Below are 20350 nucleotides of genomic sequence, written 5' to 3'. Positions count from 1 at the left end.
GTACACAACTCAGATCATTAACGTTAGTCACTTACTAGACTATAGTTCCAGTCAACAACATCCCGTAGCTGAGCGGATGGTGTGCACGTCACTTGGTTAGGTTAGGGTAAGTTAGGTTAGGTTAGGTTAGGTTAGGTTAGGTTAGGTTAGGGTAGGTTAGGTTAGGTTAGGTTAGGTTAGGTTAGGTTAGGTTAGGGTAGGTTAGGTTAGGTTAGGTTAGGTTAGGGTAGGTTAGGTTAGGTTAGGTTAGGGTAGGTTAGGTTAGGTTAGGTTAGGTTAGGTTAGGTTAGGGTAGGTTAGGTTAGGTTAGGTTAGGTTAGGTTAGGGTAGGTTAGGTTAGGGTAGGTTAGGTTAGGTTAGGTTAGGTTAGGTTAGGGTAGGTTAGGTTAGGTTAGGTTAGGGTAGGTTAGGTTAGGTTAGGTTAGGTTAGGTTAGGTTAGGTTAGGTTAGGTTAGGGTAGGTTAGGTTAGGTTAGGTTAGGTTAGGGTAGGTTAGGTTAGGTTAGGTTAGGTTAGGTTAGGTTAGGTTAGGTTAGGTTAGGTTAGCAATGGTTGCTAAAAAAGCTAGCAATGGATGGGGTGACCGCGCCGAGAACCCCCACACGACTACCTCTTAATTAAGGGGGGTTCAGCACCTCACCACGTTCGGCTGGGGCCAGAACCCTCTGCACTGGCTAGCAACACCCACGTTGGACTTCAAGGACGAAGCTCTAATTTGCTCGAAGACAAATGTGAAACCGATAAACCCTCGCTGACAGAGCCGACGAGTTATGCTTTGAAGGACAAGCAGCAGGAGACACCAGTACGTTATCTACAATACCCCGATTGTGTAGCCACGTACAATACCCCTGGGTGTGTAGCCACGTACAATACCCCTGGGTGTGTAGCCACGTACAATACCCCTGGGTGTGTAGCCACGTACAATACCCTGGGTGTGTAGCCACGTACAATACCCCTGGGTGTGTAGCCACGTACAATACCCTGAGTGTGTAGCCTCGTACAATATCCTGGGTGTGTAGCCACGTACAATACCCCTGGGTGTGTAGCCACGTACAATACCCTGGGTGTGTAGCCACGTACAATACCCTGGGTGTGTAGCCACGTACAATACCCTGGGTGTGTAGCCACGTACAATACCCCTGGGTGTGTAGCCACGTACAATACCCCTGGGTGTGTAGCCACGTACAATACCCTGGGTGTGTAGCCACGTACAATATCCTGGGTGTGTAGCCACGTACAATACCCCTGGGTGTGTAGCCACGTACAATACCCCTGGGTGTGTAGCCACGTACAATACCCCTGGGTGTGTAGCCACGTACAATATCCTGGGTGTGTAGCCACGTACAATACCCTGGTTGTGTAGCCACGTACAATATCCTGGGTGTGTAGCCACGTACAATACTCTGAGTGTGTAGCCTCGTACAATATCCTGGGTGTGTAGCCACGTACAATACCCTGGGTGTGTAGCCACGTACAATATCCAGGGTGGTGTAGCCACGTACAATACCCCTGGGTGTGTAGCCACGTACAATACCCCTGGGTGTGTAGCCACGTACAATACCCCTGGGTGTGTAGCCACGTACAATACCCTGGGTGTGTAGCCACGTACAATACCCCTGGGTGTGTAGCCACGTACAATACCCCTGGGTGTGTAGCCACGTACAATACCCCTGGGTGTGTAGCCACGTACAATACCCCTGGGTGTGTAGCCACGTACAATATCCTCGGTGTGTAGCCACGTACAATACCCTGGTTGTGTAGCCACGTACAATATCCTGGGTGTGTAGCCACGTACAATACTCTGAGTGTGTAGCCTCGTACAATATCCTGGGTGTGTAGCCACGTACAATACACTGGGTGTGTAGCCACGTACAATATCCTGGGTGTGTAGCCACGTACAATACCCTGGGTGTGTAGCCACGTACAATATCCAGGGTGGTGTAGCCACGTACAATACCCCTGGGTTTGTAGCCACGTACAATACCCCTGGGTGTGTAGCCACGTACAATACCCCTGGGTGTGTAGCCACGTACAATACCCTGGGTGTGTAGCCACGTACAATACCCTGGGTGTGTAGCCACGTACAATACCCTGGGCGTGTAGCCACGTACAATACCCTGGGTGTGTAGCCACGTACAATACCCCTGGGTGTGTAGCCACGTACAATACCCCTGGGTGTGTAGCCACGTACAATACCCCTTGGTGTGTAGCCACGTACAATACCCTGGGTGTGTAGCCACGTACAATACCCTGGGTGTGTAGCCGCGTACAATACCCTGGGTGTGTAGCCACGTACAATACCCTGGGTGTGTAGCCACGTACAATATCCTGGGTGTGTAGCCACGTACAATACCCTGAGTGTGTAGCCTCGTACAATATCCTGGGTGTGTAGCCACGTACAATACCCTGGGTGTGTAGCCACGTACAATATCCAGGGTGGTGTAGCCACGTACAATACCCCTGGGTGTGTAGCCACGTACAATACCCCTGGGTGTGTAGCCACGTACAATACCCTGAGTGTGTAGCCTCGTACAATATCCTGGGTGTGTAGCCACGTACAATACCCTGGGTGTGTAGCCACGTACAATACCCCTTGGTGTGTAGCCACGTACAATACCCCTGGATGTGTAGTCACGTACAATATCCTGGGTGTGTAGCCACGTACAATACCCCTGGGTGTGTAGCCACGTACAATACCCCTGGGTGTGTAGCCACGTACAATACCCTGGGTGTGTAGCCACGTACAATACCCTGGGTGTGTAGCCACGTACAATATCCTGGGTGTGTAGCCACGTACAATACCCCTGGGTGTGTAGCCACGTACAATATCCAGGGTGGTGTAGCCACGTACAATACCCCTGGGTGTGTAGCCACGTACAATATCCAGGGTGGTGTAGCCACGTACAACGACCTGAATGTGTAACCATGTATGTGTATGTGTATATGTATGTACATGCGATATGTTAATAAAATTAAACTGCAACTGATTACTTAACAGATTATACATACAAATAATACAATACTGGAAATACAGATATATACGTTCTACCATAAAACATTTAATTTTGTACTTATCCACTCCAAGAATACGGGAATAATAATCGAGACGGAACTATTTAAAATATCGTATTTCGTTATAATATTGCAATAAAAATGTTGTTCTAGGTATACCAAAAACAAAAATGGCCGTGATGTTACTATGATGAAATTACCACAAAGCTCATTCAAAATTCATACCAACAGAAAACAGGACTAACTGATTAGCAGTAACTTTTTTACTTCTGCTTCCGTCTTTACAGTCCTCGATTATTGGGGTCAATTATATTCTTGACATATATACAGTATATTGTGACGGTAACGCGTTGGTGTTCGGCTGTTCAAAGCTAGGGGTATGGCCTCGTCACATAAAATTAAAAAAAAATAGAAAATCTGGAACTTCGTCTGTGGTAAGGTAAGGAGAAGACACACAAAACACAAGTAAATTTTAACAATGAAATTTTAATTACGTTAAATAAACAAAACATAAATAAAATGGACATACAAATTCGTATAATAAAATCAATCAATCAAAATAATAAGAATAATTAAATGGCAAAATGAAAAGTTATGTTAAGACAAGTGAGCAATAACAAGCTGTGCAATATATAATAAAATGAGAGGTGCGGGAATATTGGCTTTAAGATATCACCTCTCTTAGTACACTGAAGCCAAGCGCTTAGTCTACCAGGAAGAAGTGTTAACCGTATGAAAGCACTGAATATTCTAAGGACTGAGGTCGTGGCGGCCCCAGACATCGAGTAGTATGGGGGGGTGGAGTGCAGTTGCAGCCAGACCGGCGGCCAATCAGCGAGTAGCCGGCAACAAGACAGGTAGTTTGGCGGTTTGAGTCTGAGCAGGTGTTCCTGGCTGCATACGTTTTGCGCTCTGGCAAACCTTGGAGATGTTGTTGTCGTTGTTGGACATTTCTTCCATAGTAGTTTTATATATTTGTTGCGACGTATTTTTGGAGGGAAGAGCAGGCTCAATCTCTTGAAGGAGATTATCGTCACAATATATATATATATATATATATATATATATATATATATATATATATATATATATATATATATATATATATATGTCGTACCTAGTAGCCAGAACGCACTTCTGAGCCTACTATACAAGGCCCGATTTGCCTAATAAGCCAAGTTTTCCTGAATTAATATATTTTCTCTAATTTTTTTCTTATGAAATGAAAAAGCTGCCCATTTCATTATGTATGAGGTCAATTTTTTGTTATTGGAATTAAAATTAACGTAGATATATGGCCGAACCAAACTAACCCTACCTAACCTAACCTAACCTATCCCTATAGGTTAGGTTCGGTTAGGTAGCCGAAAAAGTTAGGTTAGGTTAGGTTAGGTAGGTTAGGTAGTCGAAAAACAATTATTTCATGAAAACTTGGCTTATTAGGCAAATCGGGCCTTGCATAGTAGGCTGAGAAGTGCGTTCTGGCTACTAGGTACGACATATATATATATATATATATATATATATATATATATATATATATATATATATATATATATATATATATATATATAAATATATATATACACGCTTGAAGGTAGACGCCTGGGGCTAGCCTCACCAAGGTTTGCAGTATTACTGGGTGCAGTGGGGGCACGACCCCAATGCCCTACCTTCACGAAGTTTTTGAAAGTTAAATATTCAGTGCCGAGTCCATAGACTTTATCATTTTAATAATAATAGATACTCTTGAGTTAGAGGAGCAACCATTTGACTTCCGTGGAGACAGTGGATAGGTAAACTGAGTACAGTAATTTGACCAGACCAGAGATAGGATGGGTGTGATGAGAGGGAGGTGGCCCCTGTGTGTGGAGAGGGAGACAGAAGGATGAAGCCAGGAGACGGGGGGTGGGGTGTAAAGACTGGGGAGGGTAATATGTAGAGACCGGGCCAGCATGCCATGGACACCGGAGAGTGTGCAATTGAGTCGATCCGGGCACCGCCGGCATCCCATTTAGTGTGTGTGTGCATTTATTTAGATAGAGAATACAAAAATAACTGATAGAGCAGACCACAGAGGGACGTAAAACTCCCTTTCACGTCCCCTCGCGAGCGGAAATTCATTCCCGCTCTCACATATAGGTGAGAACATTTACAGGAATACACACACACATCACGGAAGTCTGCACACCAGCTGAGAGGCGGAAACAAAGAGCCGATGCTCAACCCCCGTAAGCACAATTATGTGAATACACCTACACTTATATAGACAATGCCTATGCAAACTCCACAGCTGGTCAGCCGACAGTTGCCTAACCCTAGCGAGGGTTAGGCAAACAAATATTTATCAAACAAATATTTTTGTTTGTGTGTGTGTACAGCTATATTTATCACTCACTCTAAGACTCATATATGCCATCTTGAAAAATAGGAACCATAATTTCTGCTATATGAAAGCACCAAAACAAATGAATGAAATCACATAGTAACTGACCCAGCACCAGCTGCTGGGTGCACAGTTCACCCAGCACCAGCTGCTGGGTGCACAGTTCACCCAGCACCAGCTGCTGGGTGCACAGTTCACCCAGCACCAGCTGCTGGGTGCACAGTTCACCCAGCACCAGCTGCTGGGTGCACAGTTCACCCAGCACCAGCTGCTGGGCGCACACTTCACCCAGCACCAGCTGCTGGACACACACTTCACCCAACACCAGCTGCTGGACGCACACTTCACCCAGCACCAGCTGCTGGGTGCACAGTTCACCCAGCACCAGCTGCTGGACGCACACTTCACCCAGCACCAGCTGCTGGGTGCACAGTTCACCCAGCACCAGCTGCTGGACGTACACTTCACCCAGCACCAGCTGCTGGACACACACTTCACCCAGCACCAGCTGCTGGACGCACACTTCACCCAGCACCACCTGTTGTTCAGGCACCCCTCTCCCCAACACTCCTCAGCGCCCTACTCAATGGTGATGTTCACGCATCACCCCCTCTCACAAATATCTCCCCCCTTAACCACAGTCACCACGCACCATCTTCACATAAAAAGAAAATATTTCAAAACAGCACGAAAAACACAAATCGTGATGTTTGGAGTCTTTGGTTCGCTAAATATGAATTAAGGGCAGCCAACACGAAAACACCTAAATTATTTTTACCTGACGTCGGAGATTGAGGATTTTGGGATGGTTGTGTGGGAGCCACAGGTGTGTGTAGCCACCTACATGTGCTCACCTAAATGTTCTGCATGATTAAACTTCAGTTCTTTAACCCCGCCTTCCGATCATTAACTGTTTAAAGCTTTTTTATATTCACTATTTTTTTGTATCATATATTTGCAATCATTTACTGGGTTTGCGTCGAAAACTTCATCTAATTCATCCCGGGGCTGCATAGTCAAGAGTGCGTCTCTCGCGGGTTGTATATAGTGTGCGGAAGGTTTATTTCTTCATGTTTTAACTGTGGATAGTCAATGAGCAGTCTGAGAGCAGCAGTACACCGAGAACTTCAACAAAATCTTGTAGATCTGAGGTAAAGTGAAATCGACACCAGTAATTCCATCTATCATCATACTATCACGCAAGAGGAGCCACACATCTATGGATCATCCAATAAAATCAGTAGACTTTAGATGTTACTACTGCTCGGCTTAGACTCGGTTACAAGTATCTCTGGGAATTTTTATTACCTGCCGATGTACACCTGACCAAATGTAAACTGTGTCAACAAAATTATTCGCACACCCTCCGTCACTATGTGATGGAGTGCGAAAAGATACATGAATTCAGAGACAATTCTATAACAAATGTTCCAACGATGTGTAAATATTTGATTCAAAATTATCTGCTACCAGAAATTTTAGCCAAATATCCCCAGTTTGCTAACTGTAGGTAGTAACTAAGTGATTGTAACCTATCCACCGCTGCCCACTGGATGGGGGGCGGTGTGCAGGACAAACATATCAATTTTGACACTAGCTCTCCACATATGTCAGTTGCTTAATTTAGAAACTGTACTTGTGGTCGATCTCGAACCCATTGTTGATGTGACGACTTATACTGAATTTTGTAACTAGCTCATCAAGATTGTAACTTGCTTAGCTAAATGAATTGTGGGGTTCAGTCCCTGAGCCCATTATGTGCCTCTGTAACCCTTTCCACTACCACCCACAAGATGGGTATGGGGTGCATAATAAATGAACTAAACTAACTAACTCTTGAAAGTCAACACGTCCTCATCAACAAAGAGCAAATGCTCGTTAATCCAGTCGCCAAACCCCCCTGCTTATGAATGAAAAAACGCTTTACACACAGCCCGTCCTCCAAACAAAGACCCAAAAGTGATTCCATGCACCCGCCGAACCCCCCTGTTTAAGCCACCCGTCCTCGACTTCAGTCCATTACATCCAGCGGTCGACCCCACAGGTGCATTCATGAATTTTGACATGCACAAACATTTGTGCACGTACATCCATATAAAATAATACATTCATACAATTAAGTCAAATCTAAAAACACAAATGAAACATCCATTGCTGCGACTACCCTGAGTAGGACGAATGTGCCCGTAACGCTGTGCGTATTAGTGGCTTTACGTACTGTATGTACTAGCTCTATCTAGAAATCCAACATTATGTTTGTAAATCAACTATGTATGCACTTTTCCTGAATAAAAATATATTATTATTTATTTATTTAATGCTGGTGGTGGTAAAGTTGTTGACCCGGGTGGCCAATTGACGACCAGGATGGTAAAGTTGTTTACCAGGATGGTAAAGTTGTTTACCAGGGTGGTAAAGTTGTTTACCAGGGTGGTAAAGTTGTTTACCAGGGTGGTAAAGTTGTTTACCAATATGGTAAAGTTGTTTACCAGGATGGTAAAGTTGTTTACCAGGATGGTAAAGTTGTTTACCAGGATGGTAAAGTTGTTTACCAGGATGGTAAAGTTGTTAACCAGGATGGTAAAGTTGTTTACCAGGATGGTAAAGTTGTTTACCAGGATGGTAAAGTTGTTTACCAGGATGGTAAAGTTGTTTACCAGGATGGTCAAGATGACGATCGGGGTTTTAGGCTGTCTACTATGGCAGTAAAGCTGTTTACCAGGGTTGTAAAGCTGTCTACCAGGGGTTGTAAAGCGATCTACCAGGGTTGTATAGCTTTCTACCAGGGTTGTAAAGTTGTCTATCAGAGTTACAAAGCTGTCTACCAGGGGTAGTAAAGCTGTCTACCAGGGTAGTAAAGTGGCCGACCAGAATGGTCAGGTTATCGACCAAGGTGGCAATATTGTCTACCAGGATAGTCAAGTTGTCTCACCAGGGTGGTAGACTCAAATGACCTCAGCCTCAAGGTTTACTATTGCTCCATATTATTCACTTTACTATTATTATTATTATTATTATTATTATTATTATTATTATTATTATTATTATTATTATTATTATTATTATTAACATCTTTATTGACAAAATTAATTACAATTTTGCCTAATCTGAGGATTTTGATAAAGTCTTATTAAAGTGAGGATAATGCTGGTATTCACTGTCACGCAGGACAGAGGGTCATACACAAGACAATAGGTCTAAACTGTAGGCTGAAGCACATATATATCAGGGTTACAATCAATGTTTTAATGTATGGATATGTGAAAACAACTTTCTATTGTGCACTGCCACACAAGGGCAGGGATGGGTTCATAACTGATGCAGCTTAGAAGTAATATAAATAAAAATTGTTCTTCATTCTTTAAAATGGACAAGCAAATTTTGGATAAACTGTTAGGATGTCATCCAGAACACCTGAGTCAATAAAATAGTTACTGTTGCTCCATATTATTCAAACAGGAAGTACAAACTAAACTGGCTAAATAAAAAAAACACAACAGCTATTGAATAAAAGCTGTGACTGGACTGGCACACTTCCGATTTTTTCTTCACAACTCCAAGATAGATTTTCAAATATATAAAAATATATATTGGAATACCGATAACGTTAACCGGAGCCCCCTACTGATTCCTCGTTACAGGGAAAACAAACGCTATTGTTTGCCACAAAAACAATGCAGTCTGAGGCTAAATTTGGAGACTGTTCTGTTAAATATGGCTGACCATCATCACATCTCTCAAAACACGAGAGATATCGGCACGCAAACCTGCTTCTCTAGGCGAACAAGGAGTTCAATACTACTCAATAAGAGGATATTTGGATGACAAAATTCTTCGTGAGAATAAAGACACGATATCCATGACGATTTAGCATTACAGTCTTTATATCTGCCATGGATTGCCGATTACAGTAATGCGTTTTTATTTAATGCTTCATTTTTATGTCACTTGGACAAAGTGTAACATATATAGCTGCAAATACACACACACACACACACACACACACACACACACACACACACACACACACACACACACAAACATACACGTGGCCAAGTGGACAGCACTCAGGGTAGGTGGCGGGAAGGTCATAGTCATAAGGGTCCGGGTTGGATTCCCGGCCGAGTCAGAAACAAATGGGCAGTTTCTTTCCCCTTATGTCTCTCTTCACTTAGCAGAAAATAGCTAGCTGGGAGTTATACAGCTGCTACGGGCTGCATCCAGGGGATGTATGAGAGAGAAATATATATGTAGTAGATATGATAGAGGTAAATAGGTCGGGAGTCAGTATATAAGTCAACCGACGGTTAGAACGACGGGGTCCAAGACCTAACAGCTCGATCCTGCAGGCACAAATAGTAAATACAGACACACACATCCCTTTACTTTGTAGATGTCTTGATAATCAAGATTATTTCGAAGAAGCTGCAGCTTCAAGAATTCTGTCAAATGTTAAAATCAATACGAAATTGGAAAATAGCAATTTGGGACATTTTCTTATGCAAATTATGATTTATACATTATTTTTACAAAACACACACACACACACACAATATAGTACCTTATAGTAAATACAGACCTTATCCACTGGAGTACCTGGTTAAGGTGCTCCAGTGGATATGGAAGTAAATAAGCAATAGAAAGCAGAGAGTTATAGTGAGGGGTGAGACCTCAGATTGGCGTGAAGTCACCAGTGGAGTCCCACAGAGCTCTGTACTCGGACCTATCCTGTTTCTGATATACGCAAATGATCTCCCGGAGGGCATAGACTCATTCCTCTCAATGTTTGCTGACGATGCCAAAATTATGAGAAGGATTAAGACAGAGGAGGACTGCTTGAGGCTTCAAGAAGACCTGAACAAACTGAAGGAATGGTCGAACAAATGGCTGTTAGAGTTTAACCCAAGCAAATGTAATGTAATGAAGATGGATGTAGGAAGCAGGATGCCAGATACAAGGTATCATTTGGGAGATGAAATTCTTTAAGTCAGAGAGAGAGAAAGACTTGGGGGTTGATATCACGCCAGACCTGTCCCCTGAACCCCATATCAAGAGGATAACATCAGCAGCTGTTGATGTTATGTTAGCCAGGTTGGCCAACATAACAACGTGTAAGGAATCATTCAGAACTTTCTATACCACATATGTCAGACCAATCCTGGAGTATGCGGCACCAGCATGGAGTCCATATCTAGTCAAGTATAAGACTAAACTGGAAAAGGTTCAAAGGTTTGCCACCAGACTAGTACCCGAGCTGAGGGGTATGAGCTACGAGGAGAGACTACGGAAATTAAACCTCACGTCGCTGGGAGACAGAAGAGTTAGGGGGACATGATCACCACATACAAGATTCTCAGAGGAATTGATAGGGGTAGATAAAGACAGACTTTTTAACACAAGGGGCACACGCACTAGGGGACACAGGTAGAAACTGAGTGCCCAAATGAGCCACAGAAATATTAGAAAGAAGTTTTTTAGTGCCAGTGTGGTTGACAAATGGAATGCATTAGGCAGTGATGTGGTGGAGGCTGACTCCATACACAGTTTCTAGTGTAGATATGATAGAGCCCAATAGGGTCCGGAACCTGTATACTAGTTGATTGACAGTTGAGAGGCGGGACCAAAGAGCCAGAGCTCAACCCTCGTAAGCACAAATAGGTGAGTACACACACACACACACACACACACACACACACACACACACACACACACACACACACACACACACACACACACACACACACACACGAGTGGAAGGAGGTACCAGAGGGGCAGGAATTAGTATCTCAGAATGCAGAGTGCAGAGAAATTGAAAACGACATAGCAAATAAAGCAAAGACCCAGCCCAAGCTACTTCACAGTAACATCAGGAGGAAAATAACAGTAAAGGATCCGGTAATGAAACCCCGGACAAAGGAAGGTATGTTCATAGAAACTGACACTGAGGTGTGTGAGGAATTTAACAAGAGATTCCAGATCTTTACAACAATAGACCAAGGCGGCGTGCCTGAACTGAGGGAGATGATGTTAAACTGAGAGGCACTGAAGGACAGACAGACTCTCGCCATACTATAAACCATAGAAAGTGAAAAGTAAGTTACTTGAAATAGGACACCTATCAGAAAATATGAAGATTGTCAATGTAATTCCAATATGCAAGAATGGAGATAACAGTTGGCACTGAACTACAGACCAGTGCCCCCCTAACTTGCATAACATGCAAGGTGATGGAGAAGATCGGAAGAAAGAGGTTAGTAGCACTAGCACGGTTTCATTGATGGTAAATCTTGCCTCACAAATTGAATAGAAGTATTTGGTCCAGCGTGAGAAATCAGACAAGAAGTAGAAGGGTGGACAGACTGCACATATTTTGATTGTCAGAAAGCCTTTAACACAGTACTAATGTGTAAGTTAGAGCAGAATGCTAGAGTGTCAAGGAAGATGTTCTTGTGGATATCCAATGAGTGGTACTACAGTGAGTACCTAAACAACAGAAGACGACTAATCATTGTGAGGAAAAGTTTTACCAGCGGTGTATCACTGGAGTCAGTACTTGGACCTATGCTGTCTCTGATATATATGTATAAGTAATCTTCAACAAGAGATAAGACTCATTAATCTCCATATCTCCTGATGATGCAAAAATTATGAAGACGATTAAGACGGAGAAAGAGAACAAGAAACTACAAGATAATCTAGGCAAGCTGAAAGAATGGTAAAGAATGGTGCAACAAGTAAATGCAAAATAATGAAACTAAGTATGGGGAAATAAGAGGCCGAGTACAAATTCCAAATGTGAGATGAAATCGTTCAAGAATCGGACAGAGAAAGATCCAGAAGTTGATATCTCACTGAACCTATCTCCTGAAGTCCACATCAAACAGATATCATGGCGACGAATGATAGGTTGGCCAACAAATGAAACTCCAGATGATGATATAAGCACAACACCAAACATAATTGGGAATACTTCAGCTTCGCATCAGCAAGAGGACATTCCTTTCCTCTAGCAGCAACTCGTCGCTACGAGCTCCAACCTGCCATTGGCAGTGTCCCGTTCCCAGCTACGGAGACATAAAATTGTATGTTACCATCCTGTAATATTGAGCAATAATATTGCTCAATATTATTGCAGCTGGTCAATATTATTGCAGCAATATTATTTTCAGTCCAACAATGTGGCTTCTTGAGTTTGAAACCGCTAGTCCTTGTCTGCATTACATCTAACGTTTTGAAGACGTTGTCCGGATCAACATCCTCCACATTGTCCAGCATTTTGAACGTTTCGATGAGATCAGCCTTATGAGATTTATAAAAGCAGAGGATGAGATTACAGTTGTTACTTGAAGGGTATCGGAGTACAGACGTTACTTTCGTTCTCGACTCACAATACAATTTACAGTACAGTCGCTGTACAATATAATTGTACGTTTCAAAGAATATTGTAGCAGCACATTGCTGTGTATACTTATAAGTTAATACAAAAATATGTACGATTTAATTGATGAAACCAGAACAATTTATTACCTAGTTTTCCGTTGTAATTGCTAAGAATATAGTCAATAATAAAATTTACAGAAAAGTGCTCTAGATATTATTTTTATGTTCAGGTAATAGCAGAAGATAGTTACCCTTTGTTACAAACATAAACAATCGTTTATGGCTGGTAAATATAAACAAATGATTTTCTTAAATATAGCTTACTAAATAGATATTATAATATTATTATCCCTAATCAAAACTTATATTTTACTTATAATAATCATTTAATATAATGCTAAATAACAATCAAATTAATAATTAATAGCCTTTGTGTTAAATTATGTATTTGTAAATGAAATAAGGGTCGAGTAAGAAGGAAGTGAACCTGAGTTAAGGCGCTGGGGCTGGGTGGCCGCCGCCGCCGCCTCCTGAGTGATCGATGCAGGTCTCAGGGTTTCAGGCTGGATACCCCAGCTACTGTTCCCTGACCCCTGTCGTACTCTCACATCGTGTTACAAGATATATTTTTGTTTCATAATGGTGAGATGAGAGCTTTGTAAGACATTATATTTTCCTCTGAGTGTGGTGTCTCCTTCACCTACGCTGAACAAGCGAGTTTGAATCACTCATAAATTTATCTGTAGTCTTTCACGTGAAGTGCAAAAGATTTGACAGTAAAAGATATTTATTTGGACGTGGAAATGATTGTTAAAGTTTGGCAATACCCTTAACAAATGGTCAACATCAGATAAATAATTTCATAGATAAATTCTGTGATCAAACTTGCATTGCTTGGACTTCCTAATGGTTTAGTTACAAACTTTTAATTAATGGTGGATGGTCTTGAAGACGAGTGGAATTACTTTAAAAACCCATGCTAGCAGTATTGCCTATCAATAAGATTTTTATCTTTAGTTTGCTATTTATTTGAACCTTCTGCATTTATATTGTGACTTTCAATTTATTTATCATAAATGTTTTTTTTAATGTATATGGAATTGACTTCTTCTACTTCTTTTAATATACAGTATTTCATTTGTTTTGATAGTAGACAGAAAGCACAATGTTTAAAAAAAATTAAGTTCATTTATTATGTTTACTTTATATCCTTAAACCCATCTAGCTGTGAGTAGTAGTAGAAAAAGTTTGATATGCACATAATGGGCTTAAGAACAAAACCTTATCATTTGTTCTGCTAAGCACATGTAATAGCTTGTTAAAAGCTGTTACAGCAGTTTTTTTTTACAGAAGCAGCTGAAGCAACAGAAGCAGCTGTTTTTAAGCTGTTAAAAGCTGAGCTTTTAAAAATTTTATTTTTTATTTTGTTTCTACATGGGCCCAAGCGCTAGCTGGACATTGCAGCGTTACTCATTTATGTTGACCAGACCACACGCTAGAAGGTGAAGGGATGATGACGTTTCGGTCTGTCATGGACTATTCTCAAGTCGATTGAGAATTCTCAATCCATTCTCAAGTTGTCGTCCCTTCACCTTCTAGTGTGTGGTCTGGTCAACATACTTTAGCCACGTTATTGTGACTCATAGCCTGCGTTACTCATTTATGTCTTGCTTAGGCAGTGGATGAGTATTTCTAGTATGATTATCTGAATAGGTGTTTCAGAGTTAAACACAGTTCATTGGCTAATTCCTTTATGATTTTGGATTGAATTGTATCCACATTTGGAGCTTTTGATTCATATAAATTGTCTATATTCTTTCTGATTCTTCCACTGATGGTGATTCCACCACCTCTGCTGGTGGTATTTGACAGTATTTATCACTTATGCAGATGCTGTTAGTACCATTTATTATAAACGGAAGAAGTTTATTTTCCAAACACCATATAGTATAGTACATCAAACAATGTTCTTGTTAACAGAATGAATCCTCAGCTACAGCCCGCCTGGCTTGGGCCGCGGCGAATAGAAGGATGGAATCTCCACTTGTTAATGATTATAAGAAGCCATTCATCATACGGCGACTCATTGAGACTTTCTTTGGTGGGCTAAGACTGTTTGCCTCGGAAGGTGTTCCTGTTTACGTGTATGTCCTCCAAGTACGTCATTTTACATTTGCTTATGTTTTTATAATTGTAATAATAGTTTAATCATAAAATATACAAAGGAATATATAATGATGATTATTAGTAGGTATAGTGATTATACATATTATATGAAGTCACTAATTACGTATATGCACTAATTTTTAATATGAATTGCATCTAGTAAATTTGTGAGTGGTAATCAAGTGTTAAACAAAATAAACATGATCTAGTTGACATAGATAATCTCACCCATGGCATATTAAACCCAATAAAAAACAATACAGTGTACAGTATCTGCTGCTAAAATAGCTTCCAACTGAATGCTGTACTACTAATTTGTATATACAGTATTAAAAAATTACAGTAATTAGAACATTATTGCATCAATGCCAAATTTAAAAAACATATTCATATCCTAGATATTGTTTTTTTTTAATTTAGACTTCCCTACTGACATTTTCTGATGAGATAAGATAATTTGAATGCTGTATTTATGTAAAATTTAAAAGTAAATGCGAGCTCAAAATTACATAGTTAAATATTCGGGTGATAATAAGTGAAGCATTTCACTGCTAGGCCTATAACACTCCAAGGCTCATGTGACCTAGTAGATGGTACTATCTCTGCTCCCACTCCCCCCCCCCCCCTAGAAATGGCAAAATTTTCACTGTTACAGGAGGCTTCTGAATTAATTAATCTGTATTAATGTTTATTTTTGTACATTATAAAACAAAGAACCATATTTCAGACATGCTATCCTTTCAAAGTTAATAATATTGGACAGTGAATTCACAAAGTTAACGGATAAATTCTTCAGCATATATTTTACCATTTATTTTTTCAGATCCTTACCTTTTCTGTGATTCCCATATTCACTACATTATTTGTGCTACTGGAGCACAATGGGATGATAAGCTTAATTCAGGCAGTGATTATCAATGGTGTATTGGGTGGCTTGTATTCTTTGGCTCTGCAGCTCCTTGCCCACTTTCTCCGCAACCAAAACTCAAAATCGGGAGGAGTTGAACAGGTACTACTGGTTTTCTTGCCAACTTAAACTGTTATTGTCTAATCATATACTGATAAGGATTATTTTGATAATACTGTAAATGTATATTGTATATAAATAGGTACCTGTACTACAGTTGATAAAAAAATAGAGAAACAGTATCTATGTATATGAATGTATATGAATTATGTATACAGTATTAATGTACTGTATATGAATTAAGTGTATATAAATTGAAATCTGTACATTATATATTGCATTGTATATTTATTTCATTGTGTATTTTTATAAATATATACAGTATGCCAAAATAAATAATACTGTATGTATAAATATATATATACCATATATATATATTTTTATTATTATTCTGTAGGTGAACCTTGCTACAGATGAGGAGATAATTGAATTTGATTCACCATTTGGGCCAAAGACATGGGCATTCCTCATCACAGAGAAGAAAGTGAAGGGCGCTGTCATCATCCACTCCCTCATTGCTGGTCTTGTTGGTGCTGGTGTGGTATATTATGTAAGACCATCTACTACATATGACTTTAATGTGGTAAGTACAAAATCATCTGTGATGAGTTTTCACCATGTTGTTTTAACTCGGATACTAACATAGTAGATTCAGATTAGCATTGTTTTAATTAGCACTACTTTCATAAATGGTACATCAGCTAAATGACAGCAAATTATAATACAGTAATATGCATCATATTTGTTGTATTCCTTTTAAGACTACAGGATGACTTTTTTAAATGTTTTAAATCTTATTTCTCTGAATGTATCAAATGCCCTCCAGAGTAATGTTTTATTATACATGTCTCAAGGTCCAAGTACTGTATCTTTAATTGGAGAATCCTGTGATAGATTGATTTTTATTAAATATCTTCTGTTTAAGAAAAGTCTTTCGTCAGTTCTTTTATATTTATTGTGTAGTGCCCTTCAGTAGATTTGTGGAACTTAGTTGATCATCAAAGGCAAGCTGCAAATACCTTGCAAATTCGAATGACAATCTTCAGCTCACCTGAGACAAGCACCTTTTCAAACCATCTTGCCCCCTTTACAGGGGAGAGTGGGTGCTTGTGAGGGTTAAAAATTAGCTTACAACTGAAAAGTACAAAGTGTCAAAAGTGAAAAGAATATCAAAATATATATTCTACCTTCTTGCAAGTAATGTTTGGCAACACATTAATCCTCAAACAAAACTCTGCAGTGACCTAACAAGGTACTTAACCACCTCAGTCACATCACCAGCAGGTGGCAGCTAAAGTGTTTTGAGGTACTGGTAAAGTAAACGTTTCACTTTATATTCTGGCTCATAGCTGTAAATACAGTATAGATGAATTTACCTGTGACTGCTTTTTGAAGTATCTAGCTGTCATCAGCATTTTGTTTCCTGTGTACCCAGGGGTTTGGCATTCATCTTGACTGTTTCTCTCACCACTGATTCATATTGTGTGTTGCTTTCATGTGAATTGTTCCTGCTCTCCCCAGACTCGTTGTCTTTGTCTGTTGGGGGTTTTACCCTTGCTTTTCTGGCTCTGGGCTGTAGGGGTTTGTACTACTTTTAATGAATGTAAAAGATAAAGAATTACTTACCTAATTAACATTAAGTAGTCATTTATATATCATCTATATACACAAAGTAGCATAAATCTCACATAGTTTCTTGTACAAACTGTGCCAAATGTGTTTGCTGTTACTGTTTATTTTAAATAACATGAATACAATACAGTACATTATACTATTGTAACAATTCTCTCTAATTTTAATCCAATACTGTACTTATCATCAAAGCTGCAGAATCTAAGTTATGTGAACTCTTGTCATTCATATTCTACTGTGACTGTCTTTCTGGATTTGACTGAATGTTCTCTGTTGATTACCAAGTCCCATTATTACCTTGTATGGACCATTTGAAAAGTTACCTGTGGAGCCAGTGCCTGTATGTCGACCTGTCTGAATGTGCATGATCCTGTCTTTCAGACACAGTAGATCTTTTCTCAGGGAATAGCTGAATGAGAGGGCCCAGAAATAACAAAACACTACTAATCTTTCCTAGAAAATTTAATTCATTGGAAGGGATCTAACTCTAACTATTGTAGGGAAACTTTACTTTGAAAATTTTAAATACGCTATAGTACAGTATTTTTTTTTTCAGCCGTGGGAAGTATCTGTGAGTTTTACTATTTTGAGCATCTTGACTTTGAGTGTAGGTATTTGGCCTCTGATTGGAGGCAGCCCACCAGAGCCTGCTACCTTTCATCCCCTCTCCTGGGATATCCCTGCTTTCTCTCGACCTTCTCACATGTTGACTTGTGTCCTGATACATCTACTTTCAAGGTAAGATGGTATGTCATGATTAAGATATATTCAATAAGATTTTTAGTGTTCTATGAAGACTGTGGGATGGAAGAAAGCATGTAAAGTGTGTATATGATATAGAAAATATAATGTTTCATATTTAGTTGTGACTTTGGTGTTTAATTATATTATTCCCATTTACATGCAATATTTATTTTCTTGGCCTGAATTTACTATTATAATTTGTATACTTTTGCAATTTACTATTATAATTTGTATGTTTTTGAAAGTTTAGTGTGATGCATGTCTCTAAGGCAATGAAAAATGTTAATAACATTGATATTTATGAGCTATCCCATGCTGCTAGGCCATAAAACAAGTTTTACTTTGTCCATTAGACAAAAATATACAAGATCAGTTGGAACAACATATTGTATCAGCATTACAGGGACTTTCAGGTTGTTCCTACAAGGTTTAAAAGGGGCTAATGGAGTTGCTGGAAAATTCCTTCCAGCACACAATGACCAATAGGAGCTCATTTACAAAAATTAAAGCCCAGTAGAACCCCACTTAACTTCAAAGGTGAACAACCTATACTTAACACCCATCACATAATTTCTGATGACGTCCTATGTCAGTTGACAAGTTATGTATGACTATTTCTTTAGATAAATCTAATTTGTTTGAACTACAGTATTCTGGATTCTGAAAGGATTTGGTTAGGACCATTTGGAAACCAGGCTTCTTCAACATACTGTGGTAAGGGTCAGTGAACCTGGAAATCTATCATAGGTCTTGTAGACCAGGTTTGCATCCTCATGCTTTGATAGTTATGGCAAAGAACTTTAGTCATATGGAAACTCTGTTAGATGCAAAATAGATAGGTGTCTGGTAGAGATTCTGTTTTACATTTTTGTGGTTGGCAGTCTTGGTAAAGTACCTAGGTGATATGCATCACTGCTAGGTGCAGAATAGTCATAGCAAGGGTCTTATTATTTTTCATTCCATTGCTTGATGCTCTTGATGAATTACCTAGGTGTTATCAATATTTATGCTTGGTTTAGGTAATGTTGGGGTTTGGTGGGGGCCATCCTCATTTTCTATGTGGTGTTTAGTGATATGTGAAATTTTGCTAGTTACAAACTAGTCATTGATTAGGTTTAGCTCTTCATATGTACCCCATTGCATAGCAGTTATGACAAGGCAGCCAAGTGACATACCAATTTCTGCCAAGTGCAGATTAGCTGTAGTTAATCTTATTTTGCATCTTATTGTTTGGCTAACAAGGTGAAGCACTCTGGTTGCATGTTAACCTCTGCATTTGCAGATTGTCAGATGTAGAACAGAGTGGAACCTCTGATGGAAACCGTATAATCTTCTGCTTTCGAGTCTGTAGCCAAATTGAATGCTCAAGTGTAACTGTTTATGTTTGTGATCTCAGGACTAGGAATTTTAAGCGCTCTAGTCTGTATTTCCTGCTTCTTTCTGTTGATCCTAGAAGTTTAGACCTGATTTTATGGTGAGACAGCTTTGTAGCTGTATATAGCTTTATTTGGCCTCAGCACATCTGAATGTTGGGGTAGTGATAATTAGTGTTTTTTCCCATTAAAATTACTTAGGAGATTGTTTGCAAGTGTGAAAGCAATTACTGAACTCTACCTAAGGAGCCAAATTATTATCAGTCAGTAGCTTTCCTTAATAATAAAATGTTATGTTAAAATTTGCCAATGATGACAGAGAGCATCATGTAGAATTAATATACATTAGAAGACAGACCTCTATCTAACACTTGTTTCACTTACTTTTGGAGTGGATAGGTATACATAGAAAATTAGGCACTTGTTTAAGGAAACAGTGGCCCATTTTCACTTTAATGCTAAAATACAGTAGTGCTGCCGCTTCGTAGACCTGTGCATGTGCAAAGTCATCCAGTAAGAACCCTGCTAGATCAACAAGGGTCACTTTTAGTTAGCTTGCTTTCACTTTGAAAGCCCACATGGTGTCTGAAAATCAGAAGTGGCTTAAGTAGAGCAACAGCAGTGTCATTCACTCATGAGTGCTCATTCAATGTAGATGTACTTTCTGACCCATGCCAGATCTAGTTTATAT

General features: G+C 39.9%; 1 protein-coding gene across 2 annotated transcripts in view; it reads left to right on the top strand.

Annotated features, from left to right (window-relative positions):
* Positions 1-20350, top strand: part of LOC123762756 (pecanex-like protein 4) — a 71214-nt gene that overhangs the window by 23014 nt on the left and 27850 nt on the right. The window contains exons 1-5 of one of the 2 annotated variants that reach the window (XM_069301207.1): positions 13280-13419; positions 14758-14934; positions 15767-15952; positions 16308-16493; positions 18099-18280. In XM_069301207.1, coding sequence (XP_069157308.1) covers positions 13417-13419; positions 14758-14934; positions 15767-15952; positions 16308-16493; positions 18099-18280 — 734 coding nt within the window. In that variant the 5' untranslated portion in view covers positions 13280-13416. Of the gene's footprint in view, positions 1-13279; positions 13420-14757; positions 14935-15766; positions 15953-16307; positions 16494-18098; positions 18281-20350 lie in introns of those variants that run through there. The other variant, XM_069301213.1, reaches the window with a different exon arrangement.

The sequence above is a fragment of the Procambarus clarkii genome, chromosome 5 (genome assembly GCF_040958095.1).
Source record: "Procambarus clarkii isolate CNS0578487 chromosome 5, FALCON_Pclarkii_2.0, whole genome shotgun sequence".
Taxonomy (NCBI): Eukaryota; Metazoa; Arthropoda; class Malacostraca; order Decapoda; family Cambaridae; genus Procambarus; species Procambarus clarkii.
Note: the sequence above shows the minus strand (reverse complement) of the source record. Positions and strands in the feature narration are given on the sequence as shown.